The 23,894-nt window shown below is 37.0% G+C and overlaps 1 protein-coding gene and 1 long non-coding RNA gene across 3 annotated transcripts; both read left to right on the top strand.

Annotated features, from left to right (window-relative positions):
- The first annotated feature begins 1,304 nt into the window (after nt 1–1,304).
- On the top strand, nt 1,305–6,817 carry LOC107777204 (glucose-1-phosphate adenylyltransferase large subunit 2, chloroplastic/amyloplastic). 2 transcript variants are annotated; one of them, XM_016597193.2, is made up of 15 exons: nt 1,305–1,444; nt 1,948–2,270; nt 2,363–2,491; nt 2,842–3,015; nt 3,222–3,314; nt 3,388–3,471; nt 3,557–3,612; nt 4,217–4,310; nt 4,467–4,652; nt 4,757–4,837; nt 5,083–5,169; nt 5,243–5,347; nt 6,095–6,201; nt 6,377–6,437; nt 6,514–6,817. In XM_016597193.2, exons 2-15 carry the CDS (start codon nt 2,040–2,042, stop codon nt 6,613–6,615), a joined length of 1,590 nt encoding a protein of 529 aa, XP_016452679.2. In that variant the 5' UTR covers nt 1,305–1,444; nt 1,948–2,039; the 3' UTR covers nt 6,616–6,817. The 2 variants fall into 2 exon arrangements, with proteins under 2 accessions (XP_016452679.2, XP_016452678.2); XM_016597192.2 differs by having other exon boundaries at nt 1,374–1,540.
- Nucleotides 6,818–7,697: 880 nt separating this feature from the next.
- On the top strand, nt 7,698–9,461 carry LOC107777205 (uncharacterized). Its single transcript, XR_012694873.1, has 2 exons — nt 7,698–7,834; nt 9,240–9,461. It is a non-coding gene; the product is annotated as an uncharacterized LOC107777205 (long non-coding RNA).
- The last annotated feature ends 14,433 nt before the right edge of the window (nt 9,462–23,894 follow it).

Below are 23,894 nucleotides of genomic sequence, written 5' to 3'. Positions count from 1 at the left end.
CTAACCAAAAGTAAAAATTCCTTTAACAAATAATTCTAGGGTAAAATAACAAGTAAGAGTTGTTTAATATTCAAAAATTTGAAATTAGCTAATTAAATTTCACAATAATTTTGATGGAATATAGTTTAAAGATCAATGTTTGCAATAAAAACTTTTTGAAGATGAGTATAATCTATCTATTTGTATCAATACTATCATACAAACAAGAAAGTCTAACATGAAATATTGATCAACTTTTACCCTTCATAAGCGCAGTTCATGTTGAATAAAACTATAATTACAGTTAATACCTTATTTTTAGTAGAACTAAAATTTAAGATTTTAATGACTTCTATGTGATTGAGTTCTTTCTTTATTAAGTTAGCTAAATAAGATTCAGGGGCGGCTCAAGGACATTTGAGGCCTAAGACCAAAGTCAAATGTGAGGCCTAAGTATTTAAATTTTTAAAAAAACTTAAATGATATGTATGGAGTAAAATTAATGAAATACCAAATACCAAATAAAAATAATACTAGAAAGATATTACCCGATTACTGATTCAGGAAGTTTGAAGAATGAAAACTTTGAGTCCAAAATACCTAATTGTTGCTTGTCTACTTCAAAATTCTTGTTGTAAATCTTAAAAACTATACTATATTTTTTATAAAGTAATAGTAGTATAGAACTATTGGAATCTTAAAAATATTATTGAACACTTGAACTAATAAATTTTTGGAGAAAGAAAAAAAATATTGGAGAAAGAATTCAAGAAGGTGAGCAAGAATAAAGAGAAAGGAAGAAGATATGTAGGTTCTGAAATATGAAGAGTAAGATTAAAACATTGAAAAAGAAGAAGTAGAAAATGAAATTATTAAATCAACTCAAATTGAAAATTATTCTATCATTTTTAAGTAAGTCGATTTTTTACTTTATTTACACTAAAAGGTTTTCTTTCCATTTATATGAAAAACACAAAAGTACTATTACATATTATTTTTTTAAATACCTATAAAATATATATTATTTCTGAAAAATGGGGCCCCTCAAAATTGGAGGTCTAAGGCACATGGCTTACCCACCATACTGTTAGAGCTGACCTTGATAAGATTGGCATTAATCATCATGTTTATGATTTTAAACTTTTATTATGTAATCAAACACAAATTGTAAGATAATATTTATAACATTTTTATAAAATCTACGGGTACATATGTAAAACGCTTACCCTAAACTAGTTTACTCTGAACACTATTTGCATTGTTAATACACATAACATTAATTCAACAAAAAAAATTACCTCCCTGTTTTTAGGTGACACGTGGAAGTTGAGTTTGCAAGTGATACTGCCACAGGCAACACTCCCAAGTCTCGACTCCAGAGTACCGAGAGAGCCAGTCATTCACGTTAATATGTTGGACTCTGTAAATCCCAAGATTTTAGGACTCCACCGCACTGGTTATCGGAGTATGTAACAAACTCACATTATTGCTTCTTTTCTTCAATTTCTTTCTGCCGAGAAAAAGCAGAAATTTTTGGGTGCTTAGAAAGCTGACGTTTCAGGTAGTGTGAAAAAGCTGACTTCTAGTGAGGTTTTCCATAATATAGGTTTTCCGATCTAGTTTCATAACTTTAAAAGGTGACTTTGGGTAATGAGGTTTTTTCCTTTGTTTAATTTTGTTAATACTAGTAAAAATTTGTATTTCTAGTAGATGGAAGTGTCTTGTATCTGGTTTGGTGATTTTGGTCTTGCATTTTATTCTCTTCAGTAATTTATCCGTTTTGTGATCTGGGTTATATCTCGTTTTGATATTTTGGGCTTGCATGTTATTGGTTCAGGAATCTATCGTGTAAAGTTGTGACCTTTTGTTGGGTCCGTAAATTGTCTTTGCACTTTCTTTGTCAGGTTCGAAAAAGCGGTGTTGTTGTTATTGTATTTTAACTTCAATTTGCTTCTTTATGTCGTGTAGTTCCTGGGATTCTGTACTTTTCTGGCTACTGTGCTCTTTGGTGAATGTCGACTGTGTCTAATTGGTACTGAAAGTAAGTGAGTATTACAGCAATGGATACCTTCTGTGCTAATATGAAGGGCACTGCACAATCAGTGGCCATTACCCGGGGTATAAGCAACCAAGACAATTCATTTTGGGGAGACAAGATTAGTGGAAGACTGATAAACAAGGGGTTTGGCTTCCGGTCGTGCAAGAGCTTCAGAACTGAAGAAAGGGGTAGAAAAGTTAAGAGTGGGGTTGCCTTTTCTGTTCTAACTCGGGACATAAACAAAGAGCTTGTGGTAAGGACAGTTTTTAAGTGTTTGCTTCATAGAAGGAGAGTTAATGATCCATCTAAAGAAGATTATTGTAATGTTCTTTGTATTTGTTTCAGTCATTTGATGAATCAATTTTTGAGGAGGAGCATCCAAAGGCAGACCCAAAAACTGTTGCCTCTGTCATTCTAGGTGGCGGTGCTGGAACTCGTCTTTTTCCTCTTACCAGCAGAAGAGCTAAACCAGCTGTAAGTATTAGAACATATATTTCGGTTCTTCCTTTCGTATCTGCCTAAATCTTGGTTGGCGTTCAGTGTCCTTGAGATTGAGAAGATTGTCCAATTCAAAAGAACTTCAATCTAAAAACTTGTGTCTGTTCTCATTCCGATTCAGTTGGAGTTTAAGAACGAAGAAAGGGGTAAATCAATCAAGCGTGGGGTTGCCTTCTCTGTTCTTAAGGGGTAAATCAATTAAGCGTGGGGTTGCCTTCTCTGTTCTTACTCCAGTTCAAGTTTAAGAATGTAATTAAATGGCCGGATAAGTCATCTCTATCGGTTTTCATTCAAATTCTGTGGCAGTTGATTTTTTTTTTCTGCAGGTTCCGATTGGTGGTTGTTACCGGCTAATTGATGTACCAATGAGTAACTGCATTAACAGTGGCATACGAAAAATTTTCATCTTAACACAGTTTAATTCCTTTTCTCTCAATCGCCACCTTGCTCGCACGTATAATTTTGGAAACGGAGTGAATTTTGGAGATGGATTTGTGGAGGTAAAATCATTCTGCTGTCTTGTAGTGTTTAGTCTAAATCTCTTTTAAATATCATATCTTTTTCTAAGATGCTTGATAAGTATCTACATTGTATAAACTTTGTTACATTTCTTTCCTATGGCTCCTGGGATCCATGGGGAGGTTAAAGAACCTAAAAACAGGTAAGATAAAGGAAATGATAAAGCAAAAGTATTCCTCAAATACAGGTTTTAGCTGCAACCCAGACTCCAGGGGATGCAGGGAAAATGTGGTTCCAAGGCACTGCTGATGCTGTGCGGCAATTTATATGGGTATTTGAGGTATGTGTTTAAAATCTGTCATTGATAAAGCTCATGGGAAAAATGCTGACGTTTTTTCTGAATGATTACATAGAATGAGAAGAACAAGAATGTCGAGCACATATTGATTTTGTCCGGTGACCATCTTTATCGTATGGACTACATGGACTTTGTTCAGGTTTTAGTAACTTGTGGGTAACAATTGCTTCCTACACCAACCCTATGTTCGTATATTTTACTTAATGAATAATTTGTGCTTGCAGAAGCATATTGACACGAAAGCTGATATTACAGTTTCGTGTGTTCCAATGGATGATAGGTATAAAATTGATCTTTCTTCTCGACTTGATAACCTATTTAGTGTGAACCCAAATCCTATTTGCGTTCTTTGAAAATGTTCTTTCTAATATTGTTCAGAGTGACAGATGGTGGCCCCAGTTGTTCCTAATATGTTGAAGGCGTATTGAATACTATAGTGGCACCTTTTGTCAGATATATCAATCTACAGATACAATTGCAAAGGGCCCGATTTATCATTCTTTATATTAATCCTCTAAGATTTTGGCTCAAACAAGGAAAAGGAATAATAGAAAGTAAATGTGAATTTGGAAAGCTGGAAATCCTTTTAGTTTAGTTATGTAAGTATACCTAGTGTCTTTTTGTGCACCATTATGAATAACTAGTGATAACCTGATGCATTTTCCCATCTTACATCCTCATTAACTGCGGGACACCAGTTCTGATTAATATCTATTGAAAGATCTGAAAGCATACAAGTATTCTACTTTGCAGTTTCCTTCGCAGATTTCAGTCATATCTATCTAGAATGCGTTACATGGGCTAATGACCCTTTTATACACTATCAAGGAGTTAATCAACACCTTTTTCTCTCTCTTACTTCCGCCCATCCTCTCTTTTGGCAGTCGAGCTTCAGATTTTGGATTGATGAAAATTGATGAAACAGGGCGTATCATCCAATTTGCTGAGAAACCAAAAGGCCCTGCTTTGAAGGCAATGGTACATATATCTGGACTTCCACGCCTGGAATTTTGATAAATTCTTTCTAAAATGAAAGTTAACAAGTAATTTAATTATCCCCTTACAGTCTCACTTGCTTTCAAATTGTATCTTTTCCTTGGTAACTTGTGTTGTACATCTAATATTTTACTGCAGCAAGTTGACACATCTATTCTTGGACTATCTGAGCAAGAGGCAGCCAATAGTCCTTACATTGCATCCATGGGTGTTTATGTATTCAGAACTGATGTTTTACTAAAACTTCTAAAATCGGCATACCCTTCATGCAATGACTTCGGCTCTGAGATCATCCCTTCTGCTATAAAAGATCACAATGTCCAGGTAATAGCTGTTGGTAACTTTCTCAATTACAACTTCCTAGCCTTTTGAAGTTCACAAATTCTCTGTATTTCATACTTCGATTCTGACTGATCAATTTTAATTAGGCATATTTGTTTAGTGATTATTGGGAGGACATTGGAACAGTTAAGTCCTTCTTTGATGCCAACTTGGCCCTCACAGAGCAGGTGAGCAACTTAATCTTTACTACCATCTGACTACTTCTACTATTATGCAAAGTAAGAGCTAGAAAATTGACGCAAGGACTCTGAAGTATGAAGCAGTATTTTAAGTAATTTTGGAATGTTAGATCTCAGTGAAGTATTTTGCTTTTTTATTCATTTAGATTCACCGTAACCTCTACCTTCAGTTGTTGATTAATAACTTGTTACTGAATTGGACTTTTCCTCTTATTTGTTTCTTCTTTTTGTAGCCTCCAAAGTTTGACTTCAATGACCCAAAGACCCCGTTCTACACTTCTCCTAGGTTCTTACCTCCAACAAAAGTTGACAAATCCAGGGTATGCCAGTTAACATAAATAGTTGTGGTAAAACGTACTTTGAAAATGTCATGTTAATACTGTTTATTGTCAGATAGTGGATGCAATAATTTCACATGGTTGCTTTATGAGGGAATGTTCCATCCAGCACTCTATAGTTGGTGTACGATCACGCTTAGACTATGGTGTTGAGCTTAAGGTATGTTTTCATATTCTAGCTGAAAGCTTTTCTTATCTGTTTTAACCAGAGAGTTATACCAGTTATAGCCTTGACCTAATTAAAAACAATATCCTGCACTCATCTGATGCATTGTAACAATTTGGAAAACCTAGATGACATATAACTATATAAGGCACATAACGGTTACCATCCATGAAGGGGAGCCTTGGAGCAACGGTCAAGTTGTCTCCGTGTGATCTATAGGTCACGGGTTCGAGCCGTGGAATTAGTCACTGATGCTTGTATCGGGGTAGGCTGCCTACATCACATCCCCTTGAGGTGCGGCTCTTCGCCGGACCCTGCGTGAACGCGGGATACTTTGTGCACCGGGCTGCCCCTTCTAGCGGTTCCCATCCATCCTGTGGATATGCCATCAAACTAGTTGTAGGAAGGATGATTTATGACAGTATGGATACTTTCAGCCAAATATGCTTTACAGTTTGGACTCCTGCTGCTTTCTTGCTTTCTGCAAATAAGCTGGTAAGATGTACCCTTGGAATGGATTTTAGCATAGTGGAGCAATGAACTGCAAGCATGTTGGTTTAGAACTTTCTGTTATGTGCTACAAGAATCTTCAATTTATGAAGCATCAAATCTGGTCAAATAATATTTTTGCATCTGTTTGTTTTCTACATAGCATGGTCTCAACATGTTAGTGCTTTTATCGTAAACAGCTAGTATAGTGCTTAGTTGATTATAAGCTGAATAATATCTTACACTTCTCAGGATACCATGATGATGGGTGCGGACTATTATCAAACTGATTCTGAGATCGCTTCATTACTAGCAGAAGGAAAGGTTCCCATAGGGGTTGGACCTAACACCAAGATACAGTAAGATGTTCTACTGAACTTAACTCAATTCTCACCCTTGTTGATGGTAAATTGACCACTCAACATGTTCTACTATCATTATTCATTCCGGTGTAGTTTTCAGTTGGTTTGACTAAACTTTGACGAGGTTACCTTTAGAGGACTTTGACATGCTTTTCTTTCCATTTTCTTGAAGAAATTGCATAATTGACAAGAATGCAAAGATAGGAAAAGACGTGGTTATTGGGAACAAGGAAGTAAGTATCTATCTTTAGTAGTGTGAAATCACCACAAAAGAGAATACAAGTTTGACTGATGCTTGGGTGTTGCCAGGGTATTGAAGAAGCTGAAAGGCCGGAGGAAGGATTTTACATTAGGTCTGGGATTACTGTCATAATGAAGAATGCGACCATTAAAGATGGGACAGTCATATAAAAATTTGACATGCATTCTTGCTAGTTGATCTTCGAAGGAAGGAACTAAAGGTAGGGTGGTACGATCTAGTGATAATGAAAGGACTTTCGGACATATAATTTACTAGTCACTTTTCATGTATGTAGAAGATCTGCCTACCAAGGATTTAGTACTGTTATGTAAATCTTTTTGGCGCTCCTATGAAATTCAACATTTAGCAACCTTACAGCAGTTTATTAACAGAACATGCAATGGTTTACTTTTCGCTTATGGCACATTCACTTTCTCGGCAGCAAGTAATTTTTGCCCGACGTATAAAATCGCTCCTAAAAAAAGTCAAAAAAATCGTTTTCTTCTTGTTTTAGATTTTTGTAGGATTGTTAAAGAATTTCTCTATTTATTTCTGCAATATATTGCATTTTTGCATTTTTTTTCTTTAACCTTAATTTCATTGTTAGATGCATTAGTTAAATACATAAAATCACGAATTGCATTTTTAGGTTAGTTAATTAGTTGCATTAGTCCATCATTAGGTAAAATAGATAAATAAGCTAGCCATACAAAAATGGGATTTAATTAGATTGTTGAGTTAAAAGTGGCTAATTGTGCAAAGCCTAATAAAGAAGGAAAAGAGTGGCTCTTTAGAGGTTAAATTCGAACTTGGGCCAGTCTTTGGGCCTAGTTCTTACCCCGTTACACCTGCCCCAACCCACTTTACCGGGTCCAGCCTTCAAGCACCCAAAACGACCCCGTTTTGCTGGTATTCGATTTCAACCGTTGATTTCCTACGATCCTACGGCCCAGAACTCCCTTTTCCCATCCCTTTTAACTGTCCGAAACCCTAATCCCCCCAAAGACCTCATTCTCTCATCTTCCTCATCCCTCCCAAATCCTCTCAAAACCCTAGCCGCCCCAAATTCCTCCACCGGCGGCCACTACCCCAATCACTCCCAAATTAACACCCTACAATTCCAAGCTTCACCTCGTATCAAATCCATGACCAACTTCCCCAGTAACCTTCCCAAAATCCACGAATTCAAGATCCAAGAACCCCCAGAAAAACCTAGTTTCACCCTTTTCAATTCTTGAAGTTCCAGAACACGATTCGAGCTGAAACTCACGTGAATCGATTGTTCTGAACGAGAACGATCGATTGACGTTACTTTGGGCTCATTTCGAAAGTATTCGGATTCGATGGTTGACTAAAACATTACCGGAAAAGCTTTCTTGCTTTGTTCAGGTAACATTCGTTTTTTCCTTTCTTCTTTTCCCTCTTCTCTTGTTGTCATTTTTAATTTTCTTTTTTACATGTTAGCATAATAGGATTTAACAAATAACTAGTTCTATGTTTGCATGTTTAGAGTTATTTAATTACTTGTTAATTTTGATTCATTTAGTGTTTAGAGCCATTGTTTTTCCGTTTTGAAATTTTCTTCTGTTTCTGTCACTCGAGTTGGTATTGCTTGGTCGAATGGGGACCTGCCTTGTTTGACAGGCAGGCCCATTGGTTTCGAGTCAGTAAGTTTGGGCTAAGGCGTGGTGGTCAATTGGCCCAAATCTTTGAGGTTGTTAGGGTAAAAGAAAAGAAGTTAAAAGTAAATTAAGGAGACAAAGGAATAGAAGGGGGCTGTTTTGAAAAAGGAATTAGACTTTGGGGGCTTTAGGAGTAGAAAATAAAAGAAGAAAGAGGGGGGGGGGGTAAAGAAAAGAATTAACTGCAGATTTCAGTTACAGATATTCCCTCCCCTCTCTCATTTCCCCTGATTTCACGCTGAATATTCCCTCCCCTCACAGACCCTCTCTCATATTTTAACACCTAGCATATATATACACACTCCTCTGGACAGAATTGAGGTCATTCATTGATATACACACTCCTTCACTCACACATAACAAAAAATTCTCTGCAGAAACTTCACATTCCTTTCTTCATTTCACACTGATTTTTCTTTTCTTGAGTTTCAAATTAAATACAGAAAAAAAAAGAATTCAAAGTTGTTTTTCCTTCCATCTTTCTACTGGCTTTGCTTCAATTGTGCTGGGATTTCGAGTGGCTGTTGATCCTGTTGTTCCTGAGTTGCTGAGATTCATCTCTTGATTTCAGACTTTTGTTTGGTTTTGTCTAGCTGATTTTGCTGCATTTAGGTATGTTTTACATTCTGTAATCATCCAGTTTGGTTCAATAAATGCAAATCTGATGTTTTACATACTCCATCATGTGTTTAGTTTGCTCGTTTGATACTGATTCCTTCTAGATGTGTGGATGTTTGCCCTACTAGTATGGATTGAATGCTTTTACTTGGTTTTATGTTGCTTATGTTTGGCTTTATATATCCAGTGTGCTTTAGGTCTCGACGCTGCTTGGTGTTCATCCTTTGTTGATCTTTGTTTTGTGTATTATAAAATTAAATTTAATTTGCTAAAGTGCAGCATTAATCAGTTCATTATCTTCTATAGCCTGTTATTGTTTAACTAATGATTTGTGCTTAAAATGGCATTGAGATGTGGCGGATGGATGGATTTGACCACCAGTTGGTCGGAGTCATCTCTGAAGAAATCAGTGCAGCACTTTAATTACAGAATTATATAGTGTATTGGTTTCATAGCTATTCATGTAGCTAACAGATTCAAATTTCAATGACTAGGTATAGAAGTTTGCCTGAGTTGAAGTGAAATTCATTGGCCATATTTGCTTGTGTAGCTATTTACCGTAATGATTTGAAGAAGGAACACTGATTTAGAAAGATTATTTTGTAGAGTAGCTATTATTGTAATATTTGCTCGTGGCTATCATTGTAACAAATTGGGATTATTCAACTATCGATTTTGTAGTTTAATTGTCGATTTAGTAATTTGATTTTGCTCAACTGGTCACATATACAAACCTGCTTATGAATTGGTTTGAGTCTCATACAAACAATACTAACTTGGCTCATTTCTGTAACCCATATTGCTTTTACAATCATTTTATTAGCCCATTGCATGATGTTAATGCTCGGGTCGTTGATTAAATTGTGAGTTTAACTTATGAGCAAAGAACGAATTTGGGATTTCGGAGTCATTGTTTCAAACGCGCAGTAGCTTGAAAAATTCGGCGATGATTTGGTTTAGGATAGAACTGCTAGATTGGCCCCATCTTTCATTTAAGATAATTAGTAAACCCAGTTTGGTTTAATTAGTATATTGACCACCAAATAATCATTGCCATAATTCTTAAATCTTCATGATTGATCTCAAACTTAGGAAAATAATTCATAAATACCGTAGTTTGCTTTAGGCGCGTAAATAAATCATCATGACTATGGGTATGGTTCCCGTGGCATAGTCGTGATACATAATTTTTCAATTCGGGTGCGTATTTCATGCTCAGACTATAATTTTAAATAATAATAAAAAAATAAACATGTAAATCGCGGGTGCGTTTTACGTGGCGCGGCTTGCAATGCGTATCAATATGACAAGTATACGACATCGTAACTTGTTCAAGAAATAATTCCATAAATACTAAAAAGCGGTTAAGTAAATAATTAAAAGCGGTAAAGAGTAAAATGCACAATAGGCCTAAAACATGTAATCAGATAATTAAGCAAAGTATTAATTGTTAAGCGACCGTGCTAAAATCACGAAACTCCGGAGTGCCTCATACCTTCTCCCGGGTTAACATAATTTCTTATCCGGTCCTCTGTGTTCGCGGACCATAAAATATAGTCAATTTCCTCGATTTGGGATTTTAAAATAAACTGGCGACTTGAGACACCATAATAATTATCCCAAATGGCGACTCTGAATTAAATAAATAATCTCATTTCGAATAATGTCACTTTAATTGGAAAAACTCCCCTATCTCGGGAAAAATGAGGTGTGACAAACCTCAGAGTCCCTTCTCTCTTTAAGTTTTCAGCTGGTAGCAGCTAGATAAGAGGCTTTTCCTCCCACTTCAGTTTCCACCATTTACAGGGCAGAGCTATGTGTGCCCTAAGGCTGTCCAACGGGACGGGCCGTCCCGTCCCGTCCCGGTCCTGTCTCGTATCCCGTCCTGGTCCTGTCCCGCGTCCCGTCCTGTCCCACTTAATTCTAAACGGGATGGACCCATGTTAAACGGGACACGAGATGGGACGGGATGACCATTTCGTCCCGTTTGTCCCGTCTCGTTCCGTCCCGCGTCCTATTTTTTTATTTTTGAATTCTAGCCGTTGGGCAACGGCTCCAATTGCAAAAATAACTGTTCCCAACGGCCAAAAACGACTATAATTGCCCTCCTCTCAAAACACCCCTACCCTCCCCTCCCCCTCCCAAACTTTTAATATAATCCCTAAGTTTATTAAATTATACTTTGGCCCTATTTTCTACTATAAATATCCCATCCTTCTTCATTTTTTCCTACAAAAATCAATCATTCCCTCTCAAATCTCTTACATTCTCTCAATTTTCTCACTATCAACTATCAAGTGATAAGTTTCAAGTATTTAGGCAGATTTTTGGAGCAACTTTCAAGTTTAAAATTAATTCGTCAAGTATTTGGAGCAATATTTTGAGCAATTTCTTCAAGTTTTAATATTTAATCACGGTGCACTCGTTCCATCTCCTAATTTTAATATATAATTTTTGCGTATCATTTTAGTGCTTAATTTTTGTGTTTACTTTACGTGTTCTATTTTCGTATTTCATTTGTGTGTTTAGTTTTTGTGTTAACTTTTTTTAATTTAATTTCATATTTAAATTATGGCACCTAAAAATATATTTGGCTTTAAAAAAAATTAGTAAAAAAAGTAGTAAAGGTAAAATAGTAGTAATAAAGTTTTAGTGATAAAGTTTTAACTATCACCTTAGATAATGCTTCTGCTAACACAACTGCAGCAACTAGCTTAAGAACTAGACTTTGTCCAATTGATGATGAGCTTGATTCTTATCTTAATCAAGGATTGGAAAGTATTAAAGACGAAGAAGGCAACGAACAACTTTTGGCATGTGGAGGGAGCGTGGCAAGTCTTTTCCCACACTTTCAATAATGGCCCGAGATATCCTTGTTATTCAAGTATCATCAGTAGCATCAGAGTGCTTTTAGCGTGGCAAGATTTCAAATCGGAGATCATAGACATTCATTAGCGGAAGATAGCCTAGAGATTTCCGTATTATTCAGAGATTGGATTAATTCAGAAAGAAGAAATCTTGGTTTTGAAAAATTAACCACTAGGGAAGAAGAAGAATACAATGAGATACTTAGCACTGGGAGCGATGACGACATGGAACTCATGGAACATCAATCAACATTGCCAATTCCAGAACAATGTCCGAGAGAAATTATAGATAAGTTACAACGAAGTTATATAGGAGCTTACAAATATTAGTATGATAATTTGTAATTGGCTACTAAGAGGCCTAGTTCAAACAGAACCCTTCCTAGAAGGTGGCTGCGTAGATTAGGTGCTCTTCAAAAGAATTATATTTGTATGTGAGATTTGAAAGTTCTATTAATAAAATAAAAGGTTCTAAGCGTTGAATGTTTTTTATGAATTGTCTTACACTCTTAATTAGTTACTTAATGGCTTGAAATTATATTAAATAAACTATAACTCTATTATAAATTTATAATTACTAGAATATTTCATTACAAGTCTTTTGTTTTAATATTTTATAATTCTTTACTTAGTTTTCTAATTTCTATTTAATTTTTAAGTTTATTAAATAAGTCAAAAACTAGCCGTTGCAAACTTTAAAAACTTAGTCATTGTCAAAAAAATAGCCGTTGCCAAACTTAATGCTTAAATATTTTTTTTTAAAACGACACTTAAGGCCCGCGAACCCGTCCCATCCCATCCCGTCCCATCTCGTTTGTTAGCGGGACGGGATGGACCTACCGTTTTGTCCCGTTTGTCCCGTCTTGTCCCATCCCGTTTGTTAGCGGGACGGGATGGGCCTACCGTTTCGTCCCGTTTGTCCCGTTCCGTTTCGTTTCGTCTCGGCTAAATGTCGTCCCGTCCCGTTAATTTTATCCTGTCCCATCCCGTTGGACAGCGCTAGTGTGCCCTAGGGAAATCTCATTTTTTATGTATATATATAATATATACTATTATATCTTGAACAACCTAGGGAAACCTTTTACTTCACTACTGACCATTTGTACATAGGAAGCATTGTTCCACTTCTCTGTTTTCTTGGCCTTAGATACATGTTAAGAATCTTATTCAAACCTTGACTACTAGATGATTGATTCAGCTATTGAGGGGCTATAACTGAAGATTATCTCATAGCTGCCACTGCTCCATCTGTGGCTGAGGAATAACTATCAGAGTAAACCTCATTTACGGGAGCTAGCACAAAAGTTGGGGACAACTCATTTTTCCCTTTGTGGAGAAAAGCGCTAATGCAAATAAAAACTTGCCTGAATCCGATGACATGAACCAAATTTTATTAAATTATCACCGTTAAGTTATAAATTGTGACAATATTATTTAACCATAATTAAATGATTGATGTTATATAAACATATGACCTCACTCCGCTTGTCCCTTTCTCCTTTTTACAACAAATCATTTGCCCCTTAGTTATACAGATCCATAAATTAGGCGAGCTTGTTTGGATGATTGTTATGTATTGTATCGTATTGTTACTTTAAATGCAATGTTTGTGTTGATTGTTACTTAAATTTTATTGTATCGCATCGTTAAATCTATCGTTACGTAACCACAAAAAGTGCCACTTTATGGAACGACAAATTTGGTGTGGTGGCGGCGTTACCTTGCCTTTTTATCTCATCTTGCCTTTCTTTATTATTAAATAATCATATTTTATCCTTTACCCTACTCTTTTATATAATAATTCTACTATGTATCCTATTTTTCCTTAATAATATTGCAAGTTTATTCTACATATTGTTGGTGCATGACATCATGAAATGACGACAAATGATACAATCTATCCAAACGTTGTATTCATTAAACAATACAGTACAATATAATACAATACAATACGATACATTATGAAACGATACGTAACAACAATCCAAACAAGCTGCAAGTCGTGATAGGGATTTCAAAAATTATCTTATTTATGTATTTTTAACACGCACATATACGTATATATTCTGCTAATTTACTATGGATTACTGTGAAATTTCTGACGCTGCACAAGTGGTAATTCAGAAAAGAAAATTTCAAGGTATTATTTTTAATAAAAATTTCAAGGTCACCTTTTCAGTTATTACAACAGTAATTATACAAAATTCAAAACCTTCTACCAACTACTCTCTCTGTCCCAAAACAACGAATTCGGACACAAAATTTTTAATTTCTTAAATAAAATTTATATATTTAGAAATTACATAAAAAATACTATAAGCTACAATAATTAATAATTTAAAGGTATATAAAACATCATGGTTAAGGAACAACTCGTTTGACTCTCAATATCTGAAAAGTATCATCCTCGACGGTGGAAATACAAATTTACAACTAATATATGACTAACTCTATCAAACAAATGAACCAAATTGCGTAATTGCTTGGTCGAATCTAATTCTCATATACCTTTGGGAAAATGATCAAATTTGTTACTGTATTATTCAAAATTGAGTAATTTTACTTGTCATTAGACTATTTATCTAACATTACTCTCGCATTAGAAAAAGGTCTTTGCTTTTATACCCTTGATGCTTAATAAAGCTCTAACCTGAGTATAATTTCAAATTATAATCAAATGTAGAGGAATAAATTTGCACCTCTTTTGTGAAAAAATTGGTACGGTGGAGTCCACTCATTTTTGCACTGGAGAGCCCATTTTATTATAAAAACAAATGTGAGACAATTTTTTTAAGGATAAGGGAATGAATGAACAAAATTAATATGGGGACAAATTTGGACATTTTAACTTTTCAAATATGCTTTTACTAATATTTTGTTTAGCCAAACTTATTTTTAGCCAAAAGTACTTTTTTTTTTAAGAGTGTTTAGCCAAGCTTTTAAAAGGAATAAAGTATTTTCGAGTAAAAATAGAAGGTATTTTTGAGATGTAGAAAAAAATAGTTTCTTTTCAAAAACAATTTTTTGAGAGGGGAAATGACTATTTTTGTCCCTGTCTTATTACTTAATTGTGCTTTTGGTCCCTGTGATGTTTGACTCAATACATTTAACCTTCAATTAATCAAAGTAAGTGATATTAGTCCTTTTACTAACGGAACTTAACGCTGCAAACAGAAATTCAACTAATACCAAGGGTAATTTGAGTATCTTAACTAGAGCATCTCAAAAAACCTAATTATACGGAGAAAAATTCACAACGTCCTTGACTCATATCATAGCCCAACACTTCTCCCTCCTTCTATTTAGTGCAAATTATTAATCTGATCCATGGATGATTGATTAGATTTTCGTGTACTTGTTGGTCGACGAGAATTGCTTTTTTTTATTTGTTTCCACTCCTGTGAGAAGACAGGTTCAGAAACATCTCAGTGTACCTGTACAAAAGAAGGAAACTCATTCTTTTGAATAATGGAATTGCGGTACAAGAGTAGGCTACAATTCATGCCAACATGTGAGTATCCCGGTGAGTTAATTAGACTAAATCTTTGATCATGTGGTAATCATGGCATAAATACATTCAACATATTATGGGTTATAGCCTATCAAAAAGTGTTTGTGTGTTTATATTAACGTACCTTGTATTATTGCAATTACTTATTCTGCATAAAATTAACAATCATTTAGTTTTCAGTATTAGACTGATAGTTGAAACTAAAATAAAAAATAGAAACCAGAAAGCAAATACATTACAGTGGTACATGATTGTTTACATTGTAGAATTCATGATTTAGAACTTAATTTCATAAAATATTAACTTTCAAATTCATGAATTTTACTAGAGTATTTTTTTTGTTAATTTCAACATGATTGTATATTACTGGTTAGTTAGATGGATGTTTCAGAATTGGTTTAATCCAGTCCTGTATGTACCTTGAAGGTTGCTCTGAATGATATACAAGAGAGGGTCTCGCCACCAGACGGCGAAATTACTTTTTAAAACAAATACTAGTTAGCAGTTGATACAAAAGTTAATTAAATAAATAAAGGATCTGCATATTTAAAGATTGCTTTGTCAAATAATTGGATTTGTATGATTTATTTATATTTTGTTTTAGAGCTATTAACTGTAACACAAAAAAGACCATTCTTTTTCTTTTTCTTACATCAGATGAAGGTGAAGATCCAAATATGTACACTATTAAACTACACTACAACGGTTGGTGGGTTTTTGACCCTGAGATGAACTACATTGGTGTACAAGTAGACTACTATGACTATTGTAACGATTCTATCATTCACATGAGACAGTTGATGAAAAAATTGAATGTCAATAATAAAAGAGTGAAATTTTGGCTCAAGTTTGGACCTGATCTTGAGACAAGCATAAGACTTTTATCAACTGATTTAGATATCTATAACTTTATCTATGAAGTATCTGATAGTAGAGAGGTGGAGATATATGTAGAACACACAAATGAGGACCAATGGAACTACGATGTGGCTGATTTTAAGGGAGGCCAATTGCAGGGTGAAGAAATATTGGTTGATGTGAGTGTAATAGAGAAAGATAGTGACAGTGATGCCACAAGTGAAGTGCTTAATACCTTCCAAGCAATTCTTGAAACAATTCAACTCAATCTACCATAGCATAAGGAGATTCAAAATTAGTGCTCAGTAAACGCTAAGTTCGCAACTTAAACTACTAGCTCGCTTATGTAAATTTGGGTAGCATCTCCCCTGTAACAAGGGACTCCTCCAATACCATATACCAACAACAACAACCAGAGCAATACAATCAGCAATTCGAAAACAACCTAACTACATTCGGGACCTTTAATACAAAAAAAACTCCAAATATACCATAACACACCCAATCAACAAGTTATCAATTAGCCTGAAATTGCAACGACGAGCGACCAGCCCACTACCATACAACATGTGGCATTTCTCCACTGACTTTATCCTTCCAAACTCCATAAATCAGCAGCACAATAGGCCAACACGAGTGGACTACAAAATAGTCTACTAAAAGTGAAATAAATCGAACTCACGGCTTCCGATCACCGTCCCGTGAGTTTTAACTGTTAGAAAATAAATTTACCCACCTTCCTTGATATTTAAAAGCTTAAATACAGAAATTAGGTATTTTCTTAACTATGAAGTACCTTCCAAAACTCAAACTACAAAGGAAAAGAGAGGTGGTATAGCGATACTTACGTTGTAGGGATCGTTCTAATGTTATCACTTCTTGATTTCGCATCCGGGATATTAATCTTCTTTGAAACTCTTGTAGAGAACTTAAGGGTAAGTTTATGGGGGTTCTCTGGTCGTTTTCTATGAAAAATGAAGAGAAAGACGATTTAAAACCTATATATATCAACGTTTGAAAAGTCAAAGAGGTGCTAGCTTGGCACCCTAGCATTGGCTTTTCTTCCGACGCTTATATCTTTTTATCCGAATGTTGTATGAATGAACGGTTAAGAGCGTTGAAAACTACATTAAAAGATCTTCAATTTGGTATATAATATGTCCCAAAAAGACCTCATATAATACACGAAATATATTGCTCAAAAAGCTTTAGTTACATACTTACTTATCACCTATGCAGTTTGCGCAGTCTCGCGAAACTGCAAATATCTCTCGATGCCGTATCGACGAACGATTTAATGAGTTAGAAACTAAACTCATAGATTTTAAATTTGATATGTGGATCATCCTGTAATTCTAAGTATATTGGGAGAAAAGCTCCGCTACATTTGACCTAATTTTCAGCACATTTATGAATGTAACTTGTGATGACCTTTCCCAACTTTTGTTCCACAACTCGCTTGACTTCAAAAGGTAACACAGGACTATCATAATCCTAAAATAACTCATAACATAACCTCCTTATCATGATAATAACCCTAGTATCACCCCAAAAGTACATGTTATAACATTCCCAACTTATCGACATTCGACGAAACTTATTTTCTTCAATTTGTTTAGCTTCTAAGCCTTTCAAACCTCTTGGTACTTGTTATCCATGATCTTCAAGATTTGTAACCTCCAAGGTAACATGATTAACTTACTTAATGTACTTTCAAAGACGATCTCATTTCTGAGCTTACATCAATTGACTTATGATATACTCTCACATACGAAAATATGGGGTGTAACATCATTCCCCCCTTTGGAACATTCGTCCTCAAATGTTGACTGATGCACCTATCAGTCTCATAACCTATAGATTTTATGAATACTTTAATACTGTCCTTGCCATCTAGGCAACTGTTATGTGAATAAATTCAAAGGCTAGGGCATTCCCCCCTTTAGGCCTCTTTCTCACACCACGACTTGTGGTCGGAACCCTTCCAATCTCGTCACTGTTGCTACCTTCTGTTATGCAGCCTGTATGACTCTGTCCTTTTATGTGAGACTCTTCTCTCCCTTTTCCTCCAACTTTTAGCCAATCTCTTGGCCTCACTTTGTGAACATATACAGAACTATAACAAGCTGTCCCTTGGGGCATCTATTGGTGTACTGAAGTTCTTCTCTCGGTACTTTGTCGAACTTATGACCATTGCTATATCTTGTTTCATAGCCTCGGTTATCTATGATTATGGCTTTACTGCATCTAGGTCGGTTTATTACTACGGATATCTGCTACCCAACTCTAGGTTACTCTCTCGCTGCTTATCCTATATGTATAAATCTAAGTCCTTTAGTTCTTCCTCATTACTGTTCATCTTAAGAATGACGACCTAATCTCATCTTATATTTTGTAACTTTTATCCATCTATTTTTGATTCACCTTAATGTTGATCCATAATCTATCACTGATAACTTGAAACCTCTTACGTAATACATTGTCACTAGGGCTCACATCTCATCCGGGAACATCTGAAGTTATTTGCCTGATCCACCTAGGGACAGTACTATACTTCAATAATCGTATTTCATAGCATCCCAATGTGATTCATCTTATGGGGGAATTCTAATCCCGTACAATTCATGAAATCCCTTTCTCGTTAAATCATTACTCAATCAAAGGCCTAAACGTCATCCATCACAATTACACCCTTATTCTACTACAAGGGCAGCATTTCATCTAATCTACATGTTCTTAGTCTTAAACTCCTCCGAGTTCATTCAGGCTATACTGAGCTTTCTATAACTTATGAAAACTATCAAATATCTTGTTGGGTTTAATCCCGAGGCCTTACCTATTCTCGTCACCTTCTCACTCACCTTTTCTTATCCTTACTCCTATATACTTAAACCTTGTCGCTCTACCATACTTTAGCTTGCGACCTACACATATATATTTATACTACTCGCAACCTTCCTTAACTTGCTAGCACCATAGATTTCCTTTCGTGCCTTCTTAGTTGCCTGTAAACACAAGCAATTACTTTTTCTGGTCGTCCTGCCACTTGCTGCATGAATGCTTGGCTTATCTTAGTGCCCACGAATACTAGAATTTCATGCAACTCATGAGCTCGAATATTACTTTTGATTTTTTTCTCGTTTGTTAGCCACAATAGGTGCCACTTTCTCATTGAGTGTATATAATATTGTAGTGAGACTAATTTTACAAGACCACTTCCTCTATGCTTAGGTTGAATCCTTCTTCCTTATTTCCCCAGCTAGTATTTCATTGTAGTACTTAGAGGTGACCCTCTAACTCCTGTAAAGCTGCGAGCTTATTACATCATATACCCGAAGGAATTTTTGATGTTCTTACTCGCCTATAATTATCCTTAGTTAATTATCTCCGCGCCATTGTGCTCGTAGGTTGCTTCTGAACTGAAATTTAAATTGTCTCCTTAGTGGCACTCTTTTTTATTTCCATAACACATATGGTACCTTTATCTATCCCAACTTCTATCTGAATATTTCTCAAGGATCATGATGTCATATCTGCGAGACTGAATTCACTATGTTGGGGTTCACTATGTTTATCTTGCACAATCTGCTGATTTGTCCGTATCCTCTTGTCTAGCCATAACTAGGCTCTTCCTGAATTAACTACTAACTACTAGTTGGTCCATTCTTATATCTATATTATGCGTAATCTCTCTTGGGTTATGTCCTTTGTCTTAACTTACCCCTCGCACTGGCTTCTTATGTGTCAAGTGTTCATTCGCACTTATTTATCAATAACATCCTGGCAGGGAACTCTTACTGCCTCTCCCCGACGTTGTGCTTGGATAACGTTCTGGAGTCGCAACATATCTGTTGGATCTGAATAAATACAATCCCATTCCTTTCACCTTTTTACCGCATTCTTCCTTTACTATTCATGAATAAATGCAATCCCTCATTTCATGAATGGCCACGGGGATAATACCGAATGCAGGAGTTCCGCCGGTTGGTGCACCAACTGTGCATGACGCTGACACTTGTCGCATTTCTAAATGAATGCCTTTGCGTCTTGCTCCATCCGAGGCCAGTAGTATTCTGCCTTAACCAGTTTCAGTACTAACGAATTTGCGCCGGAGTGGTTCCCACCAATTCCTTCATGTACTTCTCTTATAGCGTAGTCTGCCTCCGAGGCTCCTAGACATTGGGCTAACGGGACTTGGAATGATCTTCTATATAATTGTCCACCCTCTTACTGTAGCGAGCGCTTTGGTTTGCAGTGCCTGGGATGCCTTCGGGTCTTCGGGCAGTTTGCTATGCTGAAGGTAATCGATGAACTCATTCCTCCAGTCCCAGACTAAGTTGGTTATTTTTACTTCACAATAGCCGTCCACATCTAGTACCGAATGTATAAGTTGAACGATAGTACCGAAGTCAGATCCTTTCATCTCCGTGGACGACCCCAAATTGGCCAATGCATCTGCTTCTACATTCTCTTCCCTCGGGATGTATGTGATCGACCATTCCCTGAATCGTGTTAGCAAAGTATGAACTTTAATCATGTATTGTTGCATGCGCTCCTCCTTTGTGTTGAAAATTCCATATACTTCATTTACTACCAATTGGAAATTACATTTGATTTTGATGACCTCGGAGCCAAGTCCCTGGGCCAGCTCAAGTCCTGCAATCAAAGCATCATGCTCCGCTTCATTGTTAGTCAACGGAATAATTTTATAGTCTGCCTCAGGGTTTCCCCGAAGGTGTGATCAAGACCACCCCGAGCCCGGGCCCTTTCACATTAGAAGCTCCGTCTCTGAACAAGGTCCAAACTCCTCATGTCGTTTCTGACACCATCACCACTTCTTTTGCGGCCAAACGCAGTAACCTGAGACTGAAATCGGCTATAAAGTCTGCCAAAACTTGTGATTTGATCGAAGTCCTAGGTTTATATTCAATATCAAATTCACTAATTTTGACTGCACATTTGGCCAACCGACCCGACAAATCAGGTTTGTGAAGGACATTCCGCAAGGGAAAGGTTGCAACAACGGATATCGAGTGACACTGAAAACAAGGCCTAAGATTTCGAGAGGCGACTGCGAGAGCTAAGGCAATTTTTTGAGGTACGGATAACGAGTTTCCGCTCCTGACAAAAATTTTCTAACATAATAGATCATAGATTGCGTACCTTCGTCCTCCCCGACTAGAATGACACTTACCGCTACCTCCGAGACTGGTAAGTATATCAGTAATTGTTCGGCTTCCCCTGATTTTGATAATAGCAGAGGGATTGATAGATAACGTTTCAGGTCTTTTAAGGCCTGTTGGCATTTTGGAGTCCATTCGAAGTTGTTCTTCTTCTTCAGAAGTAAGAAGGAGTGATGACATTTCCGAAGATCGAGAAATAAACCTGCTTAGAGCTGCCAATCTCCCGGTTAGCCTTTGGACTTCATTCACGCTTGTCAACTGGTTTGGGATGTCCTCTATGGATTTGATCTTGTCGGGATTTACCTCGATTCCCTTTTGTGAAACCAAGAAACCTAAGAACTTACCAGAACTAACCCTGAACGTGCATTTTTCGGGGTTGAGTTTCATATTATGCTTCCTCAGGATATGGAAGGTTTCCTGGAGGTGTCTTAAATGGTCACCTGCATTCCAAGACTTGACCAATATGTCATCTATGTAGAATTCCATTTTTATACTTATTTATTTCTCGAACATCTTGTTCACAAGCCTTTGATAAGTGGTTCCAGCCTTTTTAAGCCTGAAGGGCATCACATTGTAACAATATGTGCCAATGTTCGTTATGAACGAAGTTTTTTCCTGATCCTCCTGGTTCATCTTAATTTGATTATACCCGGAATAGGCATCGAAGAAACTCATCAACTCGTGTCTAGCCGTTGCATCAATCATTTGATCAATCTTTGGCAATGGGAACGAGTCTTTCGGGCACGCCTTATTTAAGTCTTTGTAATCTACGCACATTCAAAATTTGCTATTCTTTTTTGGAACTACAACTACGTTAGCTAGCCAGTCGGGATACTTTACCCCCAGATTGAACCAATGTCAAGTAATCGAGTTACCTCTTCCTTAACAAACCTATTTCTGACCTCGGCTATTGCGCATTTATTTTGCCTCACTGGAGGGACGCTTAGGTCCAGGCTTAGCTTATGCACGACCACTACTAGCGGGATACCTGTCTTATCCAAGTGCGACCATGAAAAACAATCAACGTTTATTTTAAGGAAATCAATAAACCCTGACCTGAGATCGATATTGAGTCATGTACCGAAGTGAAATTTTCTCTCCAGGAATTCCTCGAACAAAGCTACTTGTTCGAGCTCTTTCACCGTGGATTTGGTTGCGTCTGTCTCTTTTGGTACCTGAAAGTATCTCGGTAACTGGTGGGATTCCGACGCCCCCTCGTCTTTGCCATCTTCGCTCGGCTCGGAAGTGGGCGTCGGTTCCTGTAATTACTATTTGTTGGATTCCTTCCCCTTACTGCTGGAGACCGATACCACATTCAATTCCCTTGCTACCGGTTAATATCCTCTTATTTGTTTGATTCCCTCTAGGGTCGAAAACTTTAGCAGTTGGTGATAAACCGATAGTACTACCTTCATCTCATGTAACCATGGTCTATCGAGGATTATGTTGTAGCCCATGTCACCGTCCACTACTTCAAATAAGGTTGTTTTCTTGAACTCTTCGGCGTTTGTGGGCATCAAGATATCCCCTCGGGTTGTCACACTTGCCAGATTGAATCCAACGAGAAGCTTTGTCGCCAGAATGATGCTTACGGTTAATTTGGCTTGTTCCAACACTCTCCATTGAATAATGTTGGCTGGACTTCCTGGATCAACCAAAACACATTTAATCTTGAAATCAAGAACATTAAGAGAAATTACCAAGGCATTGTGCGACAGGAGGAGTCCATCGGCATCTTCTTCCATGAAGGTGATGTCATCTTCAGCGACTTCCCGAAGTCTTTTGCTGTGAGTCACTGATACCTTCGTCTTCTTGGCTGCTGAGAAAGTTACACCGTTAATCTCGTTCCCCTCAAAAATCATGTTGATAGTTAGTCGATAAGGGTCTTCCCCTATCTTTGAGGGTTGTGCATTGTCTCGGCTGCTGCCATAATTGTTCTTGACCTGGCCTCTTAAGAACTCCCTGAGATGACCGTTCTTCAACAATGTTGCCACCTCCTCGCGCAGATGCCAGCAGACCCCACTTCGATTGCCATGGGTCCCATGATATTCGCACTATAGGTTAGGATCCCTTTGGCTGGGGTTGGATGTGATTGGCTTCAGGAATCGTGCCTCTATGATATTCCTCATTGCTGATACCAACTCCACAATGCTAACATTGAAGTTATATTCTGATAGCTTGAGGTAAGTGGAATCCCAGGAACCCGATACCTCTTTGTCCTGCAATGACCTGTTGTTTCGGTCATGGTCAGTTCTTCTATCAGGGGCGAACCTATCTGCGGACCGAAATACTTTGCCGCCGCATCATTCGGCTATCTCATATGGCAAGAATCGGCCCTTAGAATATTGTCGGTCTGCATCAGAATCATCTTTGAATTTATCCATGTTCTTGTCTCTGTCCCGATCCTTGGTTGATGTCGGGAACCCGGGCTGATCATCCTCTATCCTTATCTTTGATTCGTAACGATTATGGACATTCGCCCATATGGTTGCTTGGAACTCGAGCAGGCTTTCTTTGAACTTTCGGGAGGCTCCAGAGCTCATCGGGTTCAAACCCTTAGTGAATGCCTCAGCTTCCCATTCATCTGGCACGACCGGTAACAACGTCCTTTCTTTCTGGAACCTGACCACGAACTCACGCAGCAATTTGGACTCTCCTTGCGAAATTCTGAATATGTTCGTATTTCGGGCCTGGCCCTGGCATGGACCTTGATAAAAAAATCTGCAAGCA

Source organism: Nicotiana tabacum, chromosome 9 (genome assembly GCF_000715075.1).
Source record: "Nicotiana tabacum cultivar K326 chromosome 9, ASM71507v2, whole genome shotgun sequence".
NCBI classification, from domain to species: Eukaryota; Viridiplantae; Streptophyta; class Magnoliopsida; order Solanales; family Solanaceae; genus Nicotiana; species Nicotiana tabacum.
Note: the sequence above shows the minus strand (reverse complement) of the source record. Positions and strands in the feature narration are given on the sequence as shown.

Coding starts and splice junctions, on each gene's coding strand:
- LOC107777204 (XM_016597193.2), top strand. CDS start 2,040: ATGGATACCTTCTGTGCTAATATGAAGGGCACTGCACAATCAGTGGCC. Junction 3,472..3,556: donor ACTACATGGACTTTGTTCAG/GTTTTAGTAACT, acceptor TTGTGCTTGCAG/AAGCATATTGACACGAAAGC. Junction 5,170..5,242: donor CAAAAGTTGACAAATCCAGG/GTATGCCAGTTA, acceptor GTTTATTGTCAG/ATAGTGGATGCAATAATTTC.